The 25,590-nt window shown below is 44.1% G+C and overlaps 1 protein-coding gene across 1 annotated transcript in view; it reads right to left on the bottom strand.

Annotated features, from left to right (window-relative positions):
- Positions 1-24,890, bottom strand: part of LOC138297044 (sporozoite surface protein 2-like) — a 41,383-nt gene extending 16,493 nt beyond the window's left edge. The window contains exons 1-4 of the mRNA XM_069236556.1: positions 24,843-24,890; positions 24,654-24,782; positions 21,116-21,244; positions 17,576-17,704 (exon numbers count right to left, since the gene is read on the bottom strand). Of these exons, the coding sequence (XP_069092657.1) occupies positions 17,576-17,704; positions 21,116-21,244; positions 24,654-24,782; positions 24,843-24,890 (435 nt within the window). The remainder of the gene's footprint in view (positions 1-17,575; positions 17,705-21,115; positions 21,245-24,653; positions 24,783-24,842) is intronic.
- Between the last annotated feature and the right edge of the window lie 700 nt (positions 24,891-25,590).

The raw sequence follows: 25,590 nt of genomic DNA, 5'->3' as shown, positions 1-25,590 counted from the left end.
TTATTTTACCCAGAATCCTTTGCAAACTTCAAATTTTAAGGAAAAAAAACACTTTTTCCTCACATTTCTGTGATGGAAAGTTCTGGAATCTGAGAGGAGCCACAAATTTCCTTCCACCCAGCATTTCCCCAAGTCTGTCGATGAAAATGGTACCTCACTTGTGTGCGTAGACTTAGTGCCTATGACAGGTAAGGGTCCAAAACATAACATGGACATATCAAATTTTTCTTATGAAAACTGACCTGTTTTTTGCAAAGTACCTAGCTGTGGATTTTGTCCTCTAGCTCATCCAGCACCTAGCAAAACCTAGCACACCTGGGCATTTCTGAAAACTAGACACCTAAGGGAGCCCAGGATGGGGTAACTTGTGGCACTCTCGTCAGGTTCTGTTACCCAGAATCATTTGCAAACCTCAAAATTTAGCAAAAAACACTTCTTCCTCACATTTTGGTGCTGCAAAGTTCTGGAATCTGAGGAGAGTCACAAATGTCCTTCTACTCAGTATTCCCCTACATCTCCCGATAAAAATGGTACCTCACTTGTGTGGGTCGGCCTAGTGCTCGCAAATGAAAATGCCCCAAAACACTACGTGGACATATCAAAATTATCATTTACAAAACTACCTGTTTTTGCGGGGGCACCTGCGTTTTTGGTCCTGGACTCAGCTGCCATTGAGGGAAACCTACCAAACCCAGACATTTCTGAAAACCAGACACCCGACGGAGTCCAGGGAGGTATGACTTGCGTGGATCCCCAGTGTCCCTTACCCAGAATCCTCAGCAAACCTCAAACTTAGCTAAAAAAAAATCACAATTTCCCCATACTTCTGTGTGGGATCACTGCACTGCCACAAATTTTCTACCACCCAACGTACCCCTCAGTCTCCCAATAAAAATGATACATAAGTTGTGTAGGAGGGCCAAGTGCCTGTGACAGGGAAGAGCCAAAACATGTTGAAATTAAGGGGGAACCAAAGCGGGTCCAAAAGGGCAGTTTGGAAAAAAACATTTTTAGGCTGACAAGTGGGGCAGACTTTTTATTGATAAAGATGCGACAATGCTGGGTGGTAGGAATTTTGTGGATTCCTGCAGATTTCGGAAGGTTTCATCACAAAAATGTGGGGAAAATGTGTGATTTCAAGCAAAGTTGGAGGTTTGCAGGGCATTGCGAGTAAGAAAATGGTGCAGGGTGCGTGTGAAGCACACCACCCTGGACTTGCCCAGATGTTTACTTTTCAGATGTGTCTAGGTCTTGTAGATTTATCTAGATGGCAGCGTCCCAAAGTCCAAAAAGTGTAGCCCTCACCATTCCCAGAGGGACGATTTTGAGGGTTAGCCAAGATCTCATGGCCCAAATGTAAAATCAATACCCAAAATAATCAACTGTCCTCTTGCTTGCCATTGGGATAAGATATTTTAGTGTGGGGGGAGAGCTGAAAGACTGTTACCACCTTCAGTTGGGGTGGGGTCATAACCATGCCCATACTGGTTGGTAGCCACCCCCGATCAGAAGAGAAACAAAAGCATTTATCTTCCAATTGCGCTGGAATCTGAGCTTCCAGCGTAACATGGGCGACCTCTGATGAGGCCATCGCACCATCGTGCGCTGACATCATCAGATGTCGCTGGCTGGGGGTGGCAGGGGAAGCGCTTCCCCACCATCAATGCCCAGGGGAGGGGGTTGGCCAGGTGCAGGACGAGCTGGTCTCACTCTCGGCACAGCAGCCCTGCAGCCGAGGACGAGACCAGCTCGTCCACTGCACCGAAGGTGTTAAAAACAGACAACAAAAATGACAGCTCTAAAGTAGCCTTAATTGATTCTGATCACAGACTTCCAACAAAATACCTACAGGAGACGGGTTCAATTGTTCACTATTATCCATTCCCTGAATACCTGCCAACACCTCAGATGAGAAAAAAATATCATCCATGTCCTAATCTTCAGTTCATAGTATAAACATATGATCTCAGTTAATGTTTTATGAAAATAAAATAGTCTAAATTAATGTGAGAAAGTACACTCACACTCAGCACTGTGAATTAAAGCTACATATTCACGCAATTGAGGAACACCTCAATGATAAATGACAATTGTTTATGCCCAGCTAGTACAACGTGGTGAGTTAACAAAAGTGAGTTGAACGTCATCTTTTCTTAAAGCAACTATCCAAAAATGTTTGTCTGCATTCTTTTGAAAATTGTGTCCATTGGTAAGACTGTGTATTTGTAATATTTAATTGGTGTTTTTGACAGGTTGCCTTATTAATTCTTAAGTCTGCATTTGGTTTTGTTGCCGATCTAAAGTCACATTCGTAACCAGTTTGCCCTTCCACCAGCACACTTCGGGTACCGTTTGTTGCAGTTTTGGACTAGGTGGTGCAAGAGTCTTGAGATGCACCGGTTTTGCTTTCTCTTACATAACGTGAGACCCCGGTGCACATAAGCAAAGTGCGAGTTGTGGTGCTTCCCTGGAAGGTTACCGCAATGCATCTGCAACCCAGCTCATTCTGGTGCTTCATGCAACAGTAACTCCCTTTCTATTGGTGCCTTGATCATCCTCACATTTCCTCTGCAAAGTGGTATCCGAAGCTCCTCAAAGGGGGGGGGAGAAGTAATGAATTACCTTTACAAGAATAGAGAGCCAGGGTTCAACTTTGGTTTCTTATTCTGAGGGGTTTCTCCCACACACCGGCTCACAAAGGATGTGTTATACTCCACTACTCCACTGATAGCAATTCTTTCTGCACCACTCCTACATAATTATATCTAGAAATGTCTATAACAGAGTAAAGGCCAAGAAAGTTCCTGCTCGCACAAGAGGTAGAATAGGAAGCACAGGATTTATGCAAGGTAAGCACATTCAATAATGAAAAATTTAATTAGGGGTTTTTCACTGCCAAGGCATCTAAAACTAAAAGGTACATGTCTAAACATTGAATTACAATGCACTCTCCCCTAAGGACTACCTAAGGCCTATTTTAAGGGTGACCTATAAGCAACAAAAGGTTTTTTTAGGGCTTGGCAAGGGGTTTATATAAAACCACATGCCCATTACTAGCATTTAATTTACAGGCCCCGGGTATATTGTACGCCACTCTTCTAGGGGCTTAGAAGTAAACTAAATAAGCCAGTCAGATCTGAGATAATTTTACCTTGTTTTGGGGCGTGAGAATGAGTACTTTCATTACTGGTTAGCAGTGTTAAAGTGCACAGAGAACTAAACCCAACTAAAACAAATTCAACAAAATGGACAGGTGAAGGCAAAAACCTAGGGGGTGACCCTGCAGAGAGGGCCAAGTCCATAAGACTATATTCCCTCATTGGGCTGTATAGCACCTAAAATATGAGAGTGAGAATGAGTACTTAATTACTGGTTAGCAGTGTTAAAGTGCACAGAGTACTAAACCCAACTAAAACAAATTCAACAAAATGGACAGGTGAAGGCAAAAACCTAGGGGGTGACCCTGCAGAGAGGGCCAAGTCCATAAGACTATATTCCCTCATTGGGCTATATAGCACCTCAGATATGAAATTTAAGGAAAGAACTGTACAAGAGACCCAGCAAGGAATTAAACAACTTATATTGTGTTTATATTAGCTGGGTGGAAGTCCTGAAGAGTAATTTTCAAATTGGTCTCAATCTAGTTCTTGATTCTCTATGAAACCAAGCCAAGGAAGGACTGTTCAATATACCAATTCCCAACCTAAGTCCATTGTCCTTGACGATCCCTTTGTATTTTCTCTCTTCTGCTCAGTTTGTATATTGCCACAGCAATGATTTATGTGTGTTAAAACTGTAAAATAAATATATCTCTTTACATTTGTTCTAGACCCTTTGCTAAATGTATCCCTGCCGCTCAGGTGTCCTCCTATCATTTGGAGAGAAGTGCTCCAAGTTTCGTGCTTGTAAAAGAATGCATTCAAATGTTTTTACAAAGCAATAGGTCTTGCGTTTGCTCGAGTTAGAGCTATTAGCATTGTAAATTCCTAACTGGACTTTTTTTGCCACATAAATTGAAAATGAAAAGTAAAACAGTTGACATAAGTGAGCTGATTCAAAAAGCCATGGCCGCCATAAGCATGAGAATGAAGGGGAGACACAAAAAGGAAAAATAGGTTTTCGTTTCAGCAAAAGTGCAATTATCGATGTAAAAGGGTTGGTGTCTAAGGCAGTAATAAAACCGCCCCAAGGAGGGACAATGTAAAGCATTTACCAATGACAACAAAAGGTTTTTCAAAGGCAAGCCCATGAACGAGTAATAGTGATGTAAGTGCAGTGGCCGTGGTTAAAAGCCCACAGACAGATTACAACAGGTCAAAGCGCTATGCGCTCAACCTAAAAACGGTAAATGGCTTGACCAAGCCCTGTTCACATTGCTACCCTAAATCCTGCAAGCATATTTTAAAACAAAGAGGGATGCTGCTCCTTGCATCGCATGGTGAATAAGGTGAGTCTGGATGGGTGCACTCTATCTCCTATGGTTGAATTTTTAGGGGGAGGGAAGGGGCACGATAGCTCGTCTACAGAGAGTACGTGTCCTAGTAGTACAATTTATTTGACTTTCGCTGCTGAATTTTGCCATCACCCTTGGAGGGCCCCAGACCCCATGCAAACAGAACAGCAAGCAGTTAAAAAGGCCAACGATGTCTCTTTACATTTGTGGATTGCCTGACTCAGGCCGGAACTGACCTGGTTATCAGTGCGTCCATAAACTGCAAGCTTTTCAAATTGCTCACTTTAAACTACCTTGTGAGGCAGTGGAGGAACATTGTTTCAGTCAGTGCATTACAATTAATAAAAGAAAATTAATTAAAAATGTCAGAATGCAAGGATTTGCTCATGCGGATCACTGGAAAGAGTCTACATTAAGACTCTAAACTCTGCTGCTTAGAGTGACTGAATTTTAAATCATAATCTGACTGCACGTTGTATAAGGGTAGCTGTGCTATATATGATAATTCATTTCTCAAATGTCAAGTTATATGCCGGGCACACTTCAGACATGGTGCGTGCGTACACATAGCTGCATACTGGCCTCTTTTTATATGTGATACAGTCAACCACTCCGATTGTTTATCCAACAACAATTGGCATTTATGACTTCTTGTTTTATCTTTATCGTAATATGCATACAAGTAAAGTTCACAACATGCAAACGGCTGTTCGATAAAAAATAATGTCTGCTTGATGGTTGGAGACATTACATGATGCCTGTTGGCAGTGTTGCAGACCTCCCCTTCACTGATGCACATAGTATGTACATGTTTTGTGAGGGTAGTTTTGAAATTACGATTTCTCTCCAATTTACCTGTTTTCTGTGGTCGCTTCACTGCTGTTCATATTGTGCCTGTATTCTGAGGGAAGGCTGTATACTGATTGCCCTTGCTGCATTTTCTTTGTGAACGTGGCTTGCATTAGTGAGCTCTCAGTGCTATACCTATTTTGAGAGGGATGCTCCCACATATGCTGTTAATGCTTTTCATATTGTTTCACAACTCCTGCCAAACTTTTACCAAATTAGTCAATACAACTTTTACCGCTAGATCATATAAGTGTGTGATGGAGGCTTACTGTGCAGCTTCTTCCAGTGTCCTTTGAGGGATGCCTTCACAACTATTTCCTTTGCTGTATCTGCTGTTAGTGAGATTGTTTTTCATAGCTGCTATGTATACTGTGCCTTTACTGTGCACGAGGAAAGTTTTGCTGGGCAGGAATGTGTTGAATCTCGCAGGCGCTGCATCGATTTTTTAACCGTGGTACAGGCGCAGCATCTATTTTTCTACCGCAATGGCGCTGTGCATCAATTTTCTTTTCAGGTCACCAGTTTCTTCTTCCAAGGACCCAGGGACTGGAATTGGCACCACTTGGCAAGTCAGGGCTCTCAGCAGAGGAGCCCAGGCACTGGCAGATGAAGTCTTTGATGTCCCTGAGACTTCACAACAGGAGGCCAGCTCAGTTCAAGCCCTTGGAGAACCTTGGAATGCAGGATATAGAGAGCTAAGTCCAGTCCTTTCACTCCCAGCACAGAAGCAGCAGGCCAGCATAGCAAAGCAAAAGGCAGAGTGGCAGTTCCTCCTACAGCATCCAGCTCTTCTTCCTGGCAGAATGTCCTCAGTCCAGAAGTGTTCTGATACTCATTTCTGCCTTTGAAGTAGGCAAACTTCAAAGGAAAGTCTTTGTAGTGCACAAGACCCTGCCTCTTCCTTGCCCTACCCCAGCCACACTCTAGGGCGTTGGAGACTGTATTGTGAGGGGACAGACACAGCCCTTTCAAGTGCAGGTGACAGCTCCTCCCTCCCACTCCAGCCCAGGAAGACTCATTAGGATATGCAGGACACACCTCAGCTCCATTTCTGTTACTGTATAGGGTCAATTCACAGCCCAACTGTCAGTCTGACCAAGACGTGTATTCAGCAGCCATGCAGAGGCACAGAATGGTTAAGCAAGAAAATGCTCACTTTCTGAAAGTGGCATTTCCAAACTTACAACCTAAAACCTACTGTACCAAAATATGTATTTTTAAGTTGTGAGTTCAGAGACCCCAAACTCAACATCCCTATCTGCTCTCATCAGAAACTGCATTTAAAAGATATTTCAGGGCAATCCCCATGGTACCCTATGGGAGAGATAGGCCTTACAATAGTGAAAAACAAATTGAGCAGTATTTCACTATCAGGACATGTAAAACATGTCCTACCTTTCAAATACACTGCACCCTGCCCATGGGACTGCCTTGGGCCTACCTAATGGGTGACTACCTAACGGATGACTTACATGTAGTAAAAGGGAAGGTTTGGGCCTGGCAAGTGGATCCACTTGCCAGGCCCAATTGGCAGTACAAAACTGCACACACAGACACTGCAGTGGTAGGTCTAAGGCATGTTTACTGGGCTGCTCATGTGGGTGGCTCAATTAGGGCTGCAGGCCAACTACTAGCATTTGATTTACAGGCCCTGGGCACAAGCAGTGCACTTTACTAGGGACTCACCAGCAAATCAGATTCACCAGTAAATCATATATGGCAATCATGTATAAATCAATCACCAATCCAATTTAGACAGAGAGCACTTGCACTTTAGCACTGGTCTGCAGTGGTAAAGTGCCCAGATTCCTAAAGCCAGCAAAAACAAAGTTCAGCACAGGATCATAACAGGAGGTCAGAAGCAAAAATTACAGGGGAAACCACATCGAGAGCTGCCAGGTCTAACAAATGGGGACTGCTATTCCAAGTGCTGTGCACCTAATATGAGTTAGGAAAGCTCACACTGCGGCTTCTTGTGGTGTATGTTCTCTGTCCGAAGAAATCTTGCCATTCCCATTTTGCACTTGTTTTTCTGTGTGTGTTGATAAAGCTTGCAATGCTGCTATCTGCAGTACCTGTTGTGTGTATGGAGTGCATTTTGCATAAATGTTCCAATGTGTAGGACATCCTCTCTGTTGCTACCTTTGCATCCTGCTGTATTAAAGTGACCTCTTTAGGCCATACTCAACTTTGAGATCCACATGAAGTACAGCATTATAAGTAATGTTAACGAGAAAATAATCAGACTTGACAGGGATAATAGGCTAAGGGCTGAAGAAGAGAAGAGTATGTATGCTTAAGACACCCAATATATTTAGAAGATGTCCAGCAGCATAAAAGCAGCTCATGATTCCCTTCCATTTATTCAGTGCTGATTCTCACTGTGAGATGCTGGATGACCAACAGTTTTTGAAGCAAAAAGTGGTCAAACCTCTAATCATCCTATCATCCTTCATTCTGTTAATCATTTTATTATTGGATGAGCCTTCAACATCATTTTGAAAACCAATGGGATATAAAAGTAACTCAAAGTAGCAACAACATTTGATAAATAATGCTACTTCAAAATGAGGTAAAGAGATCCAATGCACCTCTCTTTGAAGACCAGGTACTGGGGGCTGAGGCTGCACCATCGGAGGTTGCATTGGACATTGAAAAGCGAGGTCACACTTCGAGATGTGCATTGGATCCGGAGCCGCTATATGCACAATTTAATAATATTGTTTCTTAAATTATACATTTTATATGACAGATATGTGTTAAATCTTGGAACATTTTGAATATAACGGAACACAGACTACACATTTCATATTTTATTTGTGTTATGAAGTACATCATTTACAGGTAGATTCTAGAAAGAACAATGGAGCAATGCTGCTGTAAGTCTTGGCATGCAGTGGTTGAGCCTGCATATTTTATGCCACAATTGCATTCAACAGTGTGAGGCATAATGACTGCACCATGGTAGGTGATGACTGAGCTCCTCATATATAATGCAGTACAATAGTTGTTGTTACTGTACTGTTTTATTCATTTTATTATTTTTGTTCAAATAGTTTTATTATTATTTTTAAAACACTTAATAACACATGAATTTGCAACTTTCTCAGTCCCAAAAGCCTAGTCGTCAATGATATGTGCATCTGTGTTAATACGGCTCTTATTATGTAATTCTTAACATCACATGATGCACTTCCTATGATGTCACTTCAGCTACCCCATGGGATTTAGTGAATTGACACCCAGGGGTAGGCCCCCATCAAAATACTTACATGAGAAGGGTTCAATTGTTCACTATTATCCATTCCCTGAATACCTGTCAACATATCTTACGAGAAAAAAAGATTATGCTACAACCAATCCTAATCTCCAGTTCATAGTATGAACATTTGATCTCAGTTCATTTTTTTATTAAAATAAGTGTCCAAATTAATGTGAGAAAGTAGACTTACAATCACCACTGTGAAGTAAAGCGACATATTTACACAATGATAAATGACATTTTTTTATACCACACTAGTACAACGCAGTGAGTTAACTCTTCTTTTTTTGAGGCAACTATCCAAAAATTCTTGTCTGCATTCTTTTAAAAATTGTATCCATTGTTAAGATTGTGCATTTGTATTATATATTTTGTATTTTTGACAGGTTACCTTATCGATTCCTAGGACTGCAGTTGGTTTGGTTGGAGTTCTAAAATTACATTTGTAACCATTTTACCCTTCCAAGAGCACACTTAGGGTGCTGTATGTCGCAAATTTGGACTAGGAGGTGCAAGGGTCTTGAGATGCACTGGTTTTGCTTTTTCTTACAAAATGTGAGACCTTGGTGCAACATAAGCAAAGTGCAACTTGTGGGGCTTCACTGGAATGTTACCACAATGCACCCCCCACCCAGCTAATTTCAGTCTTTCATGCAACAGTAACTCCATCCCTAACTTTTGCTGCTGTCATCATCCTCATATCACCTCTGTAAAGTGGTATCAAAAGCTCTGCAAGGGTGTTAGAAGAAATTAACTTCCTTCACAAGATACAGAGAGTCAGGGTCAAATGTAGTTCCTAATTCTGAGGAGTTTCTCACCCTCACCTGTTCACAAGGGATGGCTTATGCTCAATTACTCCAGTGAAAGCAATTCTTTCTGTCCTGCTCCTAAATAATTATGTCCAGAAATGTCCAGATCAGAGTAAAGGCCAAGAAAGATTACGCTCTGTACATGAAGTAGAATATGAAGAAAAATAATTTTGCAAGCTAGGCACATTCAATATCAAAAAATGAAATTAGGAGTTCTTCACTACCAGGACATATAAAAAGTAAAAAATATATGTTCAAACTTTGAATTACAGTGCACCTTGCCATATGGGCTACCTATGGCCTCCCTTATGGATGACTTCTAAGCTATTAAAAGGGGAGTTTATGGCTTGGCAAAGGGGTTGTATAAAGCTGCAGGCCCCTTAGCAGCATTTTATATACAGGCCCGGGGTACATGGTATGCCACTTTTCTATGAAGTTGTAAGTAAAGTGAATATGCCAATCAGGTCTAAGTCCATTTTGCCATGCTATGACTTTTGAGGAAAGAACTGCACTAGAGATTCACCTGGGAATTGAACAACTTATGTAGTTTTATATTAGCTGGGTAGACATTTAGAAGTGTCATTTTCAAATTGTTCTCAATCTACCTCTGGATCCTCTGAGAAACTCTGGGAGGACTGCGCAACATTCCAATTCCCAACATATTTCCATTGTCATTGAAAGATCCCTTAGTATTTTCCCTCTTCTGCTCAGTTTGAATATTGCCATAATAATCAATTCTGGGTGTTAAAATTGTAAAAGAAACATATCCCTTTAGATTCGTCCTAGACCAGTTGCTACATCTATCCCTGCTGCTAGGATGTCCTCATATCATTCGATGAGAAGTGCCCCAAGGTTGTGTGTTTGTCATGGAATACATTCGGGCAAATGTTTTTCCTAACTACTTCTGCAGCCTGGTTTCTATATTAATTCCAGAGTTCAGGAAAGGCATCTGCATGCAACCCATACCTCATGTACCACTTCTGAAACAGCTTTCCATTTTAACCCATTAAAATACTGGTGTAAATTGTAAAAATACTAAAAATACATAATCAGTCTTTGTTTGTTGTTTACTGTTGAGCAATGCAGTTTCATTACATTAAACAGAAACAATGAAAAAAAGAACAACAAGATTAAGTAAATTTTACCTGGTCCGTGAGTGCAGGGGTTAAAGGTTCAGGAGGCTTGGGTTCAAGATTTAACTTTTTGGAGCCAGTGACATATAATTCTTTATGCAATTCCAGATTTTCGAGATTCTCAGTAACACATATGCAGTCACAATAACGTCTAATACATTTCTCGTGGGTTACAATGTATCTCAGTTCTCCCATTGAGTGGCACAATCATTATTCAGGTATCAATGAATCTGTCAAACAATCAATCAGCAATTTGTATAGCTCTGCTTATCACCCATGGGGTCTCAAGAAGCTGTCGGGTGGGAGCCGGTCAGTCAAAGAGCCAGGTCTTGAGGTCCTTCTTGAACTGATTCAGAAAGGGGGCCTGCCTGAGGTGGGTAGGTAGCATGTTCCAGGTCTATCCTGCAAGGTAGGAGGAGGATCTGCCTCTCACTGTGCTCTTCCTGATTCTAGGGGAGGTGGCAAAGGCAAGTTGAGAAGAACAGAGTTGTCTAGCGAAGGTGTAGAAAGATAGGTGGTGGTTGAGGTACGCAGGTCCGATGTTGTGCAGAGCCTTGTAGCCATGAGTCAGGAGCTTGAAGGTGATGTCTTCGTTGATGGGGAGCCAGTGCAGGTCTTTAAGGTGGGCGGAGATGTGCCTGTGGATGACTAAGATGAGTCTGGCTGCTGCATTCTGAATCCTCTGGAGTCTTGCTTGGAGCTTCTTCATTATTCCGGCATAGAGAGCATTGCAGTAGTCGAGTTTGGTGCTGACAAATGTGTGGGTGACCATCCTTATTGCCTCAGTAGGGATCCACTTGGAGATCTTATGGAGGAGGCGAAGAGTGTGGAAGCATGATGATGAGACAGTGATGACTTGGCAGGTCACAGATAGCGTGAAGTCCAATAGGATTCCCAGGTTGTGTGCGTGGTCGGTGGGTAGGAGGGCGCTTCAAAAGGCAGCTGGCCACCAGGAGTCATCCCAGGTGGAGGGAGTGGGACCCAGGATGAGGATCTCAGTCTTGTCTGAGTTGAGCTTGAGGCAGCTGTTTTTCATCCAGTCGGCAACTGCTCTCATTCTGTTGTGAAAGTTGTTCTTGGCTGTTTATGGTTCATCGGTGAGGGAGAGAATTAGTTGCGTATCAACATAGGAACTATCTTGAGACCGTGCTGTCGGGATATTTTGGCAAGAGGAGCCCTGTAGATATTGAAGAGGGTTGGGCTCAAGGAGGAGGCTTGGGTACTCCACAGAGAATTTCTGATGGTTCTGAGATGAATGGCAGGAGTCTGACTCTCTTGGTCGCTCCGGTGAGGAAGGAGCGGATCCATTTCAGGGCCTTACTATGAATGCCGGCATCGTGAAGTCTGGTGCATAGGGTGGTGTGGGATCCCTTGTCGAAGGCGGTGGAGAGGTCGAGGAGGATGAGGGCAGCCATGTATCTGTGGTCCAGTATGGTGCGGATGCCATCTGTGGCTGCAAGGAGGGCGGTTTCGGTGCTGTGGTTGCTCCTGAAACTGGATTGGGAAGGGTCCAGGATGTGGTTTTCCTCGAGGAATTCCGTGAGCTGTGTGTGGATGGCCTTTTCGGTTCCTTGGCTAGGAAGGGGGGAAGAGAGAGGAGTCTGTAGTTTTTCATATCTCTAGGATTGGCTGTGGGTTTCTTTAATAGCGGGTTGTTCTTGCGTGCTTCCAGTAATTTAGGAAGGTGGTGGTTTTGATGGAGCATTTCATTGTCCAGTACAGCTCAGGGCAATGGTTGCGCTGGCTCAGTTGAAGATGTGGTGTGGGCACGGGTCCAAGGGAACCCCTGAGTGGATTGAGTTTATAAACTTTCAGTTGTCTTCTGTGGAGATGGGGGTCCATTGGCTCGGAGACGGCATGGGGGTGGGGTCAATTTTGGTGGTGATCCACGGTGAAGGTGGAATTTGTTTCTCAAACCCTTTGTATATGTCCTGGATTTTGTGGTGGAAAAAGGTGGTGAGGTTGTAGCAGAGGTCTTGAGAGGGAGGGATGTCTGAGTTGTCCGTGCCAGGGTTCGTCAATTCCTTGACTAGGCTGAACAGCTCTTTTCTGTTGTGTGCATTGGTGCTGATGTGTTCCAGGATGACAGCCTTTCTAGCGGCTCTGATGCGTTAGTGGTGCTCGCTGACTGTGTCTTTGTATACTGTGTGGTCTGCCATGTTTTTGCTGTTCCTCCATTTTAATTCGAGTCATTTGCAGGGGCGTTTAGAGTCTTGGAGTTTGGTAGTGAACCATCTGGGTTTCTTGCAGTGCTGGTTTCCGGCGGGTTTTCTTAGGGGGGCTATGGGCACATGACATTGTGACATCTGAGGGAAATCAAGGTGGACCAGATCTCATAGAGAGGAATATGAAGGAGAGGAGTAATGCAAGCTAGGCACATTCAATAACAAAAAATGAAATTAGGAGTTCTTCACTACCAGGTCATATAAAAAGCAAAACATTTATGTTCAAACTTTGAATTACGGAGCACCTTGCCATATGGGCTACCTAGGGCCTACCTTATGGATGACTTATAAGCAACAAAAGGGGAGTTTATGGCTTGGCAAAGGGGTTGTATAAAGCTGCAGGCCCCTTAGCAGCATTTAATATACAGGACCGGGGTACATGGTATGCCACTTTTCTATGAAGTTGTAAGTAAAGTGAATATGCCAATCAGGTCTAAGTCCATTTTACCATGCTTTGGGGAGTGCAAACAAGCACTTTAGCACTGGTTAGCAGTGGTAAATTGCACAGACTAATTAACCCAACTACACCAATTTCAGCAAGATAGGATATGTGAAGGCAAATCATTTGAGGTTGAACCTGCAGAAACGGCCAACTCCAATAAGACTTTATTCCATAATTTGGCTCTACAAAGCCTAAAATATGACTTTTGAGGAAAGAGCTGCACTAGAGATTCACCTGGGAATTGAACAACTTATATAGTTTTATATTAGCTGGGTAGACATTTAGAAGTGCCGTTTTCAAATTGTTCTCAATCTACCTCTGGATCCTCTGAGAAACAAACTCTTGGAGGACTGTCCAACATTCCAATTCCCAACATATCTCTATTGTCATTGAAGTTCCCTTAGTATTTTCCCACTTCTGCTCAGTTTGAATATTGCCATAATAATCAATTCGGGGTGCATAAATTGTAAAAGAAACATATCCCTTTAGATTTGTCCCAGACAAGTTGCTACATCTATCCCTGCTGCTAGGATGTCCTCATATCATTCGATGAGAAGTGCCCTAATGTTGTGTGTTTGAAATGGAGTACATTGAGGCAAATGTTTTTCCTAATTACTTCTGCAGCCTGGTTTCTATAACAATTCCAGAGTTCAGGAGAGGCATCTGCATGGAACCCATACCTCATTTACCACTTCTGAAATACCTTTCCCGTTTAAACCCATTAAAATACTGGTGTAAATTGTAAAAATACTAAAAATGCATAATCAGTCTTTGTGTGTTGTTTACTGTTGAGCAATGCAGTTTTATTACATTTAACAGAAATAATGAAAAAAAGAACAAGAATATTAAGTAAATTTTACCTGCTCCGTGACTGCAGGGGTTAAAGGTTCAGGAGGTTTGGATTCAGTATTTAACTTTTTGGAGCCAGTGACATATAATTCTTTCTGCAATTCCGGTTTATTGAGATTCTCAGTAACTGAGGGATATTTCTGAATTAAACATACAAAACACTTTCACACATGAAGTCACAATAACGTTTAATACATTTCTCGTGGGTTACAATGTATGTCAATTCTCCCATTGAGTGGCACAATCATTATTCAGGTTTCAATGAATCTGTCAAACAATCAATCAGCAATTTGCATAGCTCTGCTTATCACCCATGGGGTGTCAAGGAGCTGTCGGAGGGGAGCCGGTCAGTGAAAGAGCCAGGTCTTGAGGTCCTTCTTGAACTGATTCAGCAAGGGGGCCTGTCTGAGGTGGGTAGGTAGCATGTTCCAGGTCTATGATGCAAGGTAGGAGAAGGATCTACATTCCACTGTGGTCTTCCTGATTCTAGGGGTGGTGGCGAAGGCGAGTTGAGAAGAATAGAGTTGTCTGGCGAGGGTGTAGAAAGATAGGTGGTGGTTAAGGTATGTAGGTCCGATGTTGTGCAGAGCCTTGTAGCCGTGAGTCAGGAGCTTGAAGGTGATGCCTTTGTTGATGGGGAGCCAGTGCAGGTCTTTAAGGTGAGCGGAGATGTGGCTGTGGCGGGGAGGCCTAAGATGAGTCTGGCTGCTGCATTCTGAATCCTCTGGAGTCTTGCTTGGAGCTTCTTCATTATTCCGGCATAGAGAGCAATGCAGTAGTCGAGTTTGCAGCAGACAAATGTGTGGGTGACCATCCTTCTTGCCTCGGTAGGGATCCACTTGAAGATCTTACAGAGGAGGCGAAGAGTGTGGAAGCATGATGATGAGACAGTGAAGACTTGGCAGGTCATAGATAGCATGAAGTCCGATAGGATCCGCAGGTTGTGTGCGTGGTCGGTGGGTAGGAGGGCGCTTCCAAGGGCAGTTGACCACAAGGAGTCATCCCAGGTGGAGGGAGTGGGACCCAGGATGAGGATCTCAGTCTTGTCTGAGTTGAGCTTGAGGCAGCTGTTTTTCATCCAGTTGGCAACTGCTCTCATTCTGTTGTGAAAGTTGTTCTTGGCTGTTGATGGTTCGCTGGTGAGGGAGAAAATGAGTTGTGTATCAACATAGGAACTATCTTGAGACTGTGCTGTCTAGCGATTTTGGCAAGAGGAGCCCTGTAGATATTGAAGAGGGTTGGGCTCAGGGAGGAGGCTTGGGGTACCCCACAGAGGATTTCTGTTGGTTCTGAGATGAATGGCAGGAGTCTGACTCTTTAGGTCATTCCGGTGAGGAAGGAGCCGATCCATTCCGGCGAATGCCGGCATCGTGAAGTCTGGTGCATAGGGTGGTATGGGATCCCTTGTCGAAGGCGGTGGAGAGGTCGAGGAGGATGAGGGCAACCATGTCTCTGTGGTTCAGTATGGTGCGGATGTCACCTGTGGCTGCAAGGAGGGCGGCTTTGGTGCTGTGGTTGCTCCTGAAACTGGATTGGGAAGGGTCCAGGATGTGGTTTTCTTTGAGAAATTCCGTGAACTGTGTGTTGATGGCCTTTTCGCTTCCTTGGCTAGGAAGGGGAGAAGAGAGAGGAGTCTGTAGTTTTTCATATCTCTAGGATCGGCTGTGGGTTTCTTTAATAGCGGGTTGTTCTCGGCTTGCTTCCAGTCATTTAGAAAGGTGGTGGTTTCGAGGGACCATTGGATTGTCCAGTACAGCTCGGGGCAATGGTGGCGCTGGCTCAGTTGAAGATGTGGTGTGGGCACGGGTCCAAGGGAGCCCCTGAGTGCATTGAGTTTATGAACTTTCAGGTGTCTTCTGTGGAGATGGGGGTCAGTTGGCATGGAGACGGCTTGGCGGTGGGGTCCATTCTGGTGCTGGTCCACGGTGGAGGTGAGACTTGGCTTTCAAGCCCTTCATATATGTCCTGGATTTTGCGGTGGAAAAAGGTGGTGAGGTTGTTGCAGAGGTCTTGAGAGGGGGGATATCTGAGTGGTCCGTGCCAGGGTTCGTCAATTCCTTGACTATGCTGAAAAGCTCTTTTCTGTTGTGTGCATTGGTGCTGATGCGTTCATGGATGGCAGCCTTTCTAGAGGCTCTGATGCGTTGACGGTGCTAACTGACTGTGTCTTTGTATACTGTGTGGTCTGCCATGTTTTTGCTGTTCCTCCATTTTCATCTGAGTAGTGTGCAGGGGCGTGTAGAGTCTTGGAGGTTGTAAGTGAACCAGCTGGGTTTCTTGCGGTGCTGGTTTCTGGCGGGTTTTCTTAGGTGGGCTACGGGCGCATGACATTGTGACTTCTGAGGGAAATCAAGGTGGACCAGATCTCATGAAGTAGAATATGAAGAAGAGGAGTTATGCAAGCTAGGCACATTCAATAACAAAAAATGAACGTAGGAGTTTTTCACATCCAGGACAAGTAGAAAGTAAAAAGTATATGTTCAAACTTTGCATTACAGTGCACCTTGCCATATGTGCTACCTAGGGCCTACCTTATGGATGACATATAAGCAACAAAAGGGGAGTTTATGGCTTGGCAAAGGGGTTGTATAAAGGTGCAGGCCCACTAGCAGCATTTAATTTACAGGCCCCAGGTACATGGTATGCCACTTCTCTATGAAGTTGTAAGTAAATTGAATATGCCAATCAGGTCTAAGTCCATTTTACTATGTTTTAGGGAGTGTAAACAAGCACTTTAGCACTGGTTAGCAGTGGTAAATTGCACAGATTAATGAACCCAACGACACCAATTTCATCAAGATAGGACATGTGAAGGCAAATCATTTGATGTTGACCCTGCAGAAACGGCCAACTCCAATAAGACATTATTCCATAATTTGGCTCTACAAAGCCTAAAATATGACATTTGAGGAAAGTAATGCACTGGAGATTCACCTGGTAATTGAGCAACTTATATAGTTTTATACTAGCTGGGTAAACATTTAGAAGTGTCATTTTCAAATTGTTCTCATTCTACCTCTGGATCCTCTGAGAAACAAACTCTGGGAGGACTGCGCAACATTCCAATTCCCAACATATTTCCATTGTCATTGACGATCCCTTAGTATTTTCCCTCTTCTGCTCAGTTTGAATATGGCCATAATAATTCTCGGTATCAAAATTGTAAAAGAAACATATCCCTTTAGATTTGACCTAGAGCAGTTGCTACATCTATCCCTGCTGCTAGGATGTCCTCATTTCATTCGATGAGAAGCACCCCGAGGTTGTGTGTTTGTCATGGAAAACATTCGGGCAAATGTTTTTCCTAACTTTTTGCAGCCTGGTTTCTATATTAATTCCAGAGTTCAGGAAAGGCATCTGCATGCAACCCATACCTCATGTACCACTTCTGAAACTGCTTTCCATTTTAACCCATTAAAATACTGGTGTAAATTGTAAAAATACTAAAAATACATAATCAGTCTTTGGCTGTTGTTTACTGTTGAGCAATGCAGTTTCATTACATTAAACAGGAACAATGAAAAAAAGAACAACAAGATTAAGTCAATTTTACCTGCTCCGTGAGTGCAGGGGTTAAAGGTTCAGGAGGCTTGGATTCAGGATTTAACTTTTTGGAGCCAGTGACATATAATTCTTTCTGCAATTCCGGATTATTGAGATTCTCAGTAACAGAGGGATATTTCTAAATGAAACATACAAAACACTTTCACATATGCAGTCACAATAACGTCTAATACATTACTCGTGGGTTACAATGTATTTCAGCTCTCCCATTGAGTGGCACAATCATTATTCTGGTTTCAATGAACCTGTCAAACAATCAATCAGCAATTTGCATAGCTCTGCTTATCACCCATGGGGTCTCAAGGAGCTGTCGGAGGGGAGTCGGTCAGTCAAAGAGCCAGGTCATGAGGTCCTTCTTGAACTGATTCAGCAAGGGGGCCTGCCTGAGCTGGGTAGGTAGCATGTTCCAGGTCTATGCTCCAAGGTAAGAGAAGGATCTGCCTCCCACTGTGCTCTTCCGGATTCTAGGGGTGGTGGCGAAGGCAAATTGAGAAGAACAGAGTTGTCTGGCGAGGGTGTAGAAAGATAGGTGGTGGTTGAGGTACGGAGGTCCGATGTTGTGCAGAGCCTTGTAGCCGTAAGTCAGGAGCTTGAAGGTGATGCCTTTGTTGATGGGGAGCCAGTGCAGGTCTTTAAGGAGGGTGGAGTTGTGGCTAGGGCGGGGGATGTCTAAGACGAGTCTGGCTGCTGCATTCTGAATCCTCTGGAGTCTTGCTTGGAGCTTCTTCATTATTCTGGCATAGAGAGCATTGCAGTAGTCGAGTTTCCTGCTGACGAATGTGTGGGTGACCATTCTTCTTGCCTCGGTAGGGATCCACTTGAAGATCTTACGAAGGAGGCGAAGAGTGTGGAAGAATGATGATAAGACAGTGTTGATTTGGCAGGTCATGGATAGTGTGATGTCCAACATGATCCCCAGGTTGTGTGCGTGTTCGGTGGGTATGAGGGTGCTTCCAAGACCAGCTGGCCACCAGCAGTCATCCCAGGTGGAGGGAGTGGGACACAGAATGAGGATCTCAGTCTTGTCTGAGTTGAGCTTGAGGCAGCTGTTTTTCATCCAGTCGGCAACTGCTCTCATTCTTTTGTGAAAGTTGTTCTTGGCTGTTGATGGTTTGTCGGTGAGGGAGAGAATTAGTTGCGTATCAACAGAGGAACTATCTTAAGACTGTGCTGTCTGACGATTTTGGCAAGAGGAGCCCTGTAGATATTGAAGAGGGCTGGGCTCAGGGAGGAGACTTGGGGTACTCCACAGAGGATTTCTGTTGGTTCTGAGATGAATGGCAGGAGTCTGACTCTTTAGGTCATTCCGGTGACGAAGGAGCGGATCCATTCCGGCGAATGCCGGCATAGTGACGTCTGGTGCATAGGGTGGTATGGGATCCCTTGTCGAAGGCGGTGGAGAGGTCGAGGAGGATGAGGGCAACCATTCCTCTGTGGTTCAGTATGGTGCGGATGTCATCTGTGGCTGCAAGGAGGGCGGTTTGGGTGCTGGGTTGCACCTGAAACTGGATTGGGAAAGGTCCAGGATGTGGTTTTCTTTGAGGAATTCCGTGAACTGTGTGTTGATGGCCTTTTCGCTTCCTTGGCTAGGAAGGGGAGAAGAGAGAGGAGTCTGTAGTTTTTCATATCTCTAGGATCGGCCGTGGGTTTCTTTAATAGCGAGTTGTTCTCGGCTTGCTTCTAGTCATTTAGGAAGGTGGTGGTTTCGAGGGAGCGTTTGATTGTCCAGTACAGCTCGGGGCAATGGTGGCGCTGGCTCAGTTGAATATGTGGTGGGGGCACGGGTCCAATGGAGCCCCTGAGTGTATTGAGTTTATGAACTTTCGGGTGTCTTCTGTGGACATGGGGGTCAGTTAGCTTGGAGACGGCTTGGCGGTGGCGTCCATTCTGGTGTTGGTCCACGGTGGAGGTGGGACTTGGCTTTCAAACCCTTCATATATGTCCTGGATTTTGCGGTGGAAAAAGGTGGTGAGGTTATTGCAGAGGCCTTGAGAGGGGGATATCTGAGTGGTCCGTGCCAGGGTTCGTCAATTCCTTTACTATGCTGAAAAGCTCTTTTCTGTTGTGTGCATTGGTGCTGATGCGTTCCCGGATGGCAGCCTTTCTGGAGGCTCTGTTGCTTTGGTGGTGCTCACTGACTGTGTCTTTGTATACTGTGTGGTCTGCCATGCTTTTGCTGTTCCTCCATTTTCATCCGAGTCGTCTGCAGGGGAGTTTAGAGTCTTGGAGGTTGGTAGTGAACTAGCTGGGTTTCTTCCGGTGCTGGTTTCTGGCAGGTTTTCTTAGGGGGGCTCCGGGCGCATGACATTGTGACTTCTGAGGGAAATCGAGGTGGACCAGATCTCATGAAGTAGAATATGAAGAAGAGCAGTTATGCAAGCTAGGCACATTCAATAACAAAAAATGAACGTAGGAGTTTTTCACTACCAGGACAAGTAAAAAGTATATGTTCAAACTCTGAATTACAGTGCACCTTGCCATATGTGCTACCTAGGGCCTACCTTATGGATGACATATAAGCAACAAAAGGGGAGTTTATGGCTTGGCAAAGGGGTTGTATAAAGCTGCAGGCCCGCTAGCAGCATTTAATTTACAGGCCCCGGGTACATGGTATGCCACTTCTCTATGAAGTTGTAAGTAAATTGAATATGCCAATCAGGTCTAAGTCCATTTTACCATGTTTTAGGGAGTGTAAACAAGCACTTTAGCACTGGTTAGCAGTGGTAAATTGCACAGATTAATGAACCCAACTACACCAATTTCAGCAAGATAGGACATGTGAAGGCAAATCATTTGAGGTTGAACCTGCAGAAACGGCCAACTCCAATTCGACATTATTCCATAATTTGGCTGTATAAAGCCTAAAATATGAGATTTGAGGAAAGAACTGCACTAGAGATTCACCTGGGAATTGAGCAACTTATATAGTTTTATATTAGCTGGGTAGACATTTAGAAGTGTCATTTTCAAATTCTTCTCAATCTAACTCTGGATCCTCTGAGAAACAAACTCTGGGAGGACTGCGCAACATTCCAATTCCCAACATATTTCCATTGTCATTGAAGATCCCTTAGTATTTTCCTTCTTCTGCTCAGTTTGAATATTGCCATAATAATCAATTCTCAGTATTAAAATTGTAAAAGAAACATATCCCTTTAGATTTGTCCTAGAGCAGTTGCTACATCTATCCCTGCTGCTAGGATGTCCTCATATCATTCGATGAGAAGCACCCCAAGGTTGTGTGTTTGTCATGGAATACATTCGGGCCAATATTTTTCCTAATCACTTCTGCAGCCTGGTTTCTATATTAATTCCAGAGTTCAGGAAAGGTATCTGCATGCAACCCATACCTCATGTACCACTTCTGAAACAGCTTTCCATTTTAACCCATTAAAATACTGATGTAAATCGTAAAAATACTAAAAATACATAATCAGTCTTTGTTTGTCATTTACTGTTGAGCAATGCAGTTTTATTACATTAAACAGAAACCATGAAAAAAAGAACAACAGGATTAAGTAACTTTTACCTGCTCCGTGAGTGCACGGTTTAAAGGTTCAGGAGGCTTGGATTCAGGATGTAACTTTTTGGAGCCAGTGGCATATAATTCTTTCTGCAACTCCGGATTATTGAGATTCTCAGTAACTGAGGGATATTTCTAAATGAAACATACAAAACACTTTCACATATGCAGTCACAATAAAGTCTAATACATTACTCGTGGGTTACAATGTTTTTCAATTCTCACATTGAGTGGCACAATCATTTTTCTGGTTTCAATGAATCTGTCAAACAATCAATCAGCAATTTGCATAGCTCTGCTTATCACCCATGGGGTCTCAAGGAGCTGTCAGAGGGGAGCCGGTCAGTCAAAGAGCCCGGTCTTGAGGTCCTTCTTGAACTGATTCAGCAAGGGGGCCTGCCTGAGGTGGCTAGGTAGCATGTTTCTGGTCTATGCTCCAAGGTAGGAGATGGATCTGCCCCGCACTGTGCTCTTCCTGATTCTAGGGGTGGCAGCAAAGGCAAATTGAGAAGAACAGAGCTGTCTGGCGAGGGTGTAGAAAGATAGTAATTGGTTGAGGTACGGAGGTCCGATGTTGTGCAGAGCCTTGTAGCCGTGAGTCAGGAGCTTGAAGGGGATGCCATTGTCGATGGGGAGCCAGTGCAGGTCTTTAAGGTGGGTGGAGGTGTGGCTGGGGATGTCTAAGATGAGTCTGCCTGCTGCATTCTGAATCCTCTGGAGTCTTGCTTGGAGCTTCTTCTTTATTCCGGCATAGAGAGCATTGCAGTAGTCGAGTTTCCTGCTGACGAATGTGTGGGTGACCATTCTTCTTGCCTCGGTAGGGATCCACTTGAAGATCTTACGAAGGAGGCGAAGAGTGTGGAAGAATGATGCTAAGACAGTGTTGACTTAGCAGGTCATGGATAGTGTGATGTCCAACATGATCCCCAGGTCGTGTGCGTGTTCGGTGGGTAGGAGGGTGCTTCCAATTGTAGCTGGCCACCAAGGTCATCCCAGGTGGAGGGAGTGGGACCCAGAATGAGGATCTCAGTCTTGTCTGAGTTGAGCTTGAGCCAGCTGTTTTTCATCCAGTCGGCAACTGCTCTCATTTTGTTGTGAAAGTTGTTTTTGGCTGTTGATGGTTTGTCGGTGAGGGAGAGAATTAGTTGCGTATCAACATAGGAACTATCTTGATACCGTGCTGTCTAGCGATTTTGGCAAGAGGAGCCCTGTAGATATCGAAGAGGGTTGGGCTCAGGAAGGAGACTTGGGGTACTCCACAGAGGATTTCTGTTGGTTCTGAGATGAATGGCAGGAGTCTGACTCTTTAGGTCATTCCGGTGAGGAAGGAGCGGATCCATTCCGGAGAATGCCGGCATCGTGAAGTCTGGTGCATAGGGTCGTGTGGGATCCCTTGTCGAAGGCGGTGGAGAGGTAGAGGAGGATGAGGGCAACCATTCCTCTGTGGTTCAGTATGGTGCGGATGTCATCTGTGGCTGCAAGGAGGGCGGTTTGGGTGCTGTGGTTGCTCCTGAAACTGGATTGGGAAGGGTTCAGGATGTGGTTTTCTTTGAGGAATTCCGTGAACTGTGTGTTGATGGCCTTTTCGCTTCCTTGGCTAGGAAGGGGAGAAGAGAGAGGAGTCTGAAGTTTTTCATATCTCTAGGATCGGCTGTGGGTTTATTTAATAGCGGGTTGTTCTCGGCGTGCTTCCAGTCATTTAGGAAGGTGGTGGTTTCGAGGGAGCGTTTGATTGTCCAGTACAGCTCGGGGCAATGGTGGCGCTGGCTCAGTTGAATATGTGGTGTGGGCACGGGTCCAATGGAGCCCCTGAGTGTATTGAGTTTATGAACTTTCGGGTGTCTTCTGTGGACATGGGGGTCAGTTAGCTTGGAGACGGCTTGGCGGTGGGGTCCATTCTGGTGCTGCTCCACGGTGGAGGTGGGACTTGGCTTTCAAACCCTTCATATATGTCCTGGATTTTGCGGTGGAAAAAGGTGGTGAGGTTATTGCAGAGGTCTTGAGAGGGGGGATATCTGAGTGGTCCGTGCCAGGGTTCGTCAATTCCTTGACAATGCTGAAAAGCTCTTTTCTGTTGTGTGCATTGGTGCTGATGCGTTCCCGGATGGCAGCCTTTTTAGAGGCTCTGATGCTTTGATGGTGCTCACTGACTGTGTCTTTGTATACTGTGTGGTCTGCCATGGTTTTGCTGTTCCTCCATTTTCATCCGACTCGTCTGCAGGGGAGTTTAGAGTCTTGGACGTTGGTAGTGAACCAGCTGGGTTTCTTGCGGTGCTGGTTTCTGGCGGGTTTTCTTAGGTGGGCTACGGGCGCATGACATTGTGACTTCTGAGGGAAATCAAGGTAGGCCAGATCTCATGAAGTAGAATATGAAGAAGAGGAGTTATGCAAGCTAGGCACATTCAATAACAAAAAATGAATATAGGAGTTGTTCACTACCAGGACAAGTAAAAAGTAAAAAGTATATGTTCAAACTTTGAATCACAGTGCACCTTGCCATATGTGCTACCTAGGGCCTACCTTATGGATGACATATAAGCAACAAAAGGGGAGTTTATGGCTTGGCAAAGGGGTTGTATAAAGGTGCAGGCCCACTAGCAGCATTTAATTTGCAGACCCCGGGTACATTGTATGCCACTTCTCTATGAAGTTGTAAGTAAATTGAATATGCCAATCAGGTCTAAGTCCATTTTACTATGTTTTAGGGAGTGTAAACAAGCACTTTAGCACTGGTTAGCAGTGGTAAATTGCACAGATTAATGAACCCAACGACACCAATTTCAGCAAGATATGACATGTGAAGGCAAATCATTTGATGCTGACCCTGCAGAAACGGCCAACTCCAATAAGACATTATTCCATAATTTGGCTCTACAAAGCCTAAAATATGACATTTGAGGAAAGTACTGCACTGGAGATTCACCTGGGAATTGAGCAACTTATATAGTTTTATATTAGCTGGGTAGACATTTAGAAGTGTCATTTTCAAATTGTTCTCAATCTACCTCTGGATTCTCTGAGAAACAAACTTTGGGAGAACTGCGCAACATTCCAATTCCCAACATATTTCCATTGTCATTGAAGATCCCTTAGTATTTTCCCTCTTCTGCTCAGTTTGAATATTGCCATAATAATTCTCGGTATCAAAATTGTAAAAGAAACATATCCCTTTAGATTTGTCCTAGAGCAGTTGCTACATCTATCCCTGCTGCTAGGATGTCCTCATTTCATTTGATGAGAAGCACCCCTAGGTTGTGTGTTTGTCATGGAATACATTTGGGCAAAAGTTTTTCCTAACTACTTCTGCAGCCTGGTTTCTATATTAATTCCAGAGTTCAGGAAAGGCATCTGTATGCAACCCATACCTCATGTACCACTTCTGAAACTGCTTTCCATTTTAACCCATTAAAATACTGGTGTAAATTGTAAAAATACTAAAAATACATAATCAGTCTTTGTTTGTTGTTTACTGTTGAGCAATGCAGTTTCATTACATTAAACAGGAACAATGAAAAAAAGAACAACAAGATTAAGTCAATTTTACCTGCTCCGTGAGTGCAGGGGTTAAAGGTTCAGGAGGCTTGGATTCAGGATTTAACTTTTTGGAGCCAGTGACATATAATTCTTTCTGCAATTCAGGATTATTGAGATTCTCAGTAACAGAGGGATATTTCTAAATGAAACATACAAAACACTTTCACATATGCAGTCACAATAACGTCTAATACATTACTCGTGGGTTACAATGTTTTTCAATTCTCCCATTGAGTGGCACAATCATTTTTCTGGTTTCAATGAATCTGTCAAACAATCAATCAGCAATTTGCATAGCTCTGCTTATCACCCATGGGGTCTCAAGGAGCTGTCGGAGGGGAGCCAGTCAGTCAAAGAGCCCGGTCTTGAGGTCCTTCTTGAACTGATTCAGCAAGGGGGCCTGCCTGAGGTGGCTAGGTAGCATGTTTCTGGTCTATGCTCCAAGGTAGGAGATGGATCTGCCCCCCACTGTATCTTCCTGATTCTATGGGGGGGCAGCAAAGGCAAATTGAGAAGAACAGAGCTGTCTGGTGAGGGTGTAGAAAGATAGGTGGTGGTTGAGGTACGGAGGTCCGATGTTGTGCAGAGCCTTGTAGCCGTAAGTCAGGAGCTTGAAGGTGATGCCTTTGTTGATGGGGAGCCAGTGCAGGTCTTTAAGGAGGGTGGAGTTGTGGCTGGGGCAGGGGATGTCTAAGATGAGTCTGGCTGCTGCATTCTGAATCCTCTGGAGTCTTGCTTGGAGCTTCTTCATTATTCCGGCATAGAGAGCATTGCAGTAGTCGAGTTTCCTGCTGACGAATGTGTGGGTGACCATTCTTCCTGCCTCGGTAGGGATCCACTTGAAGATCTTACGAAGGAGGCGAAGAGTGTGGAAGAATGATGATAAGACAGTGGTGACTTGGCAGGTCATGGATAGTGTGATGTCCAACATGATCCCCAGGTTGTGT

Source organism: Pleurodeles waltl, chromosome 5, assembly GCF_031143425.1.
Source record: "Pleurodeles waltl isolate 20211129_DDA chromosome 5, aPleWal1.hap1.20221129, whole genome shotgun sequence".
In the NCBI taxonomy this organism is placed as follows: Eukaryota; Metazoa; Chordata; class Amphibia; order Caudata; family Salamandridae; genus Pleurodeles; species Pleurodeles waltl.
This window is presented reverse-complemented; position numbering and strand designations above follow the sequence as displayed.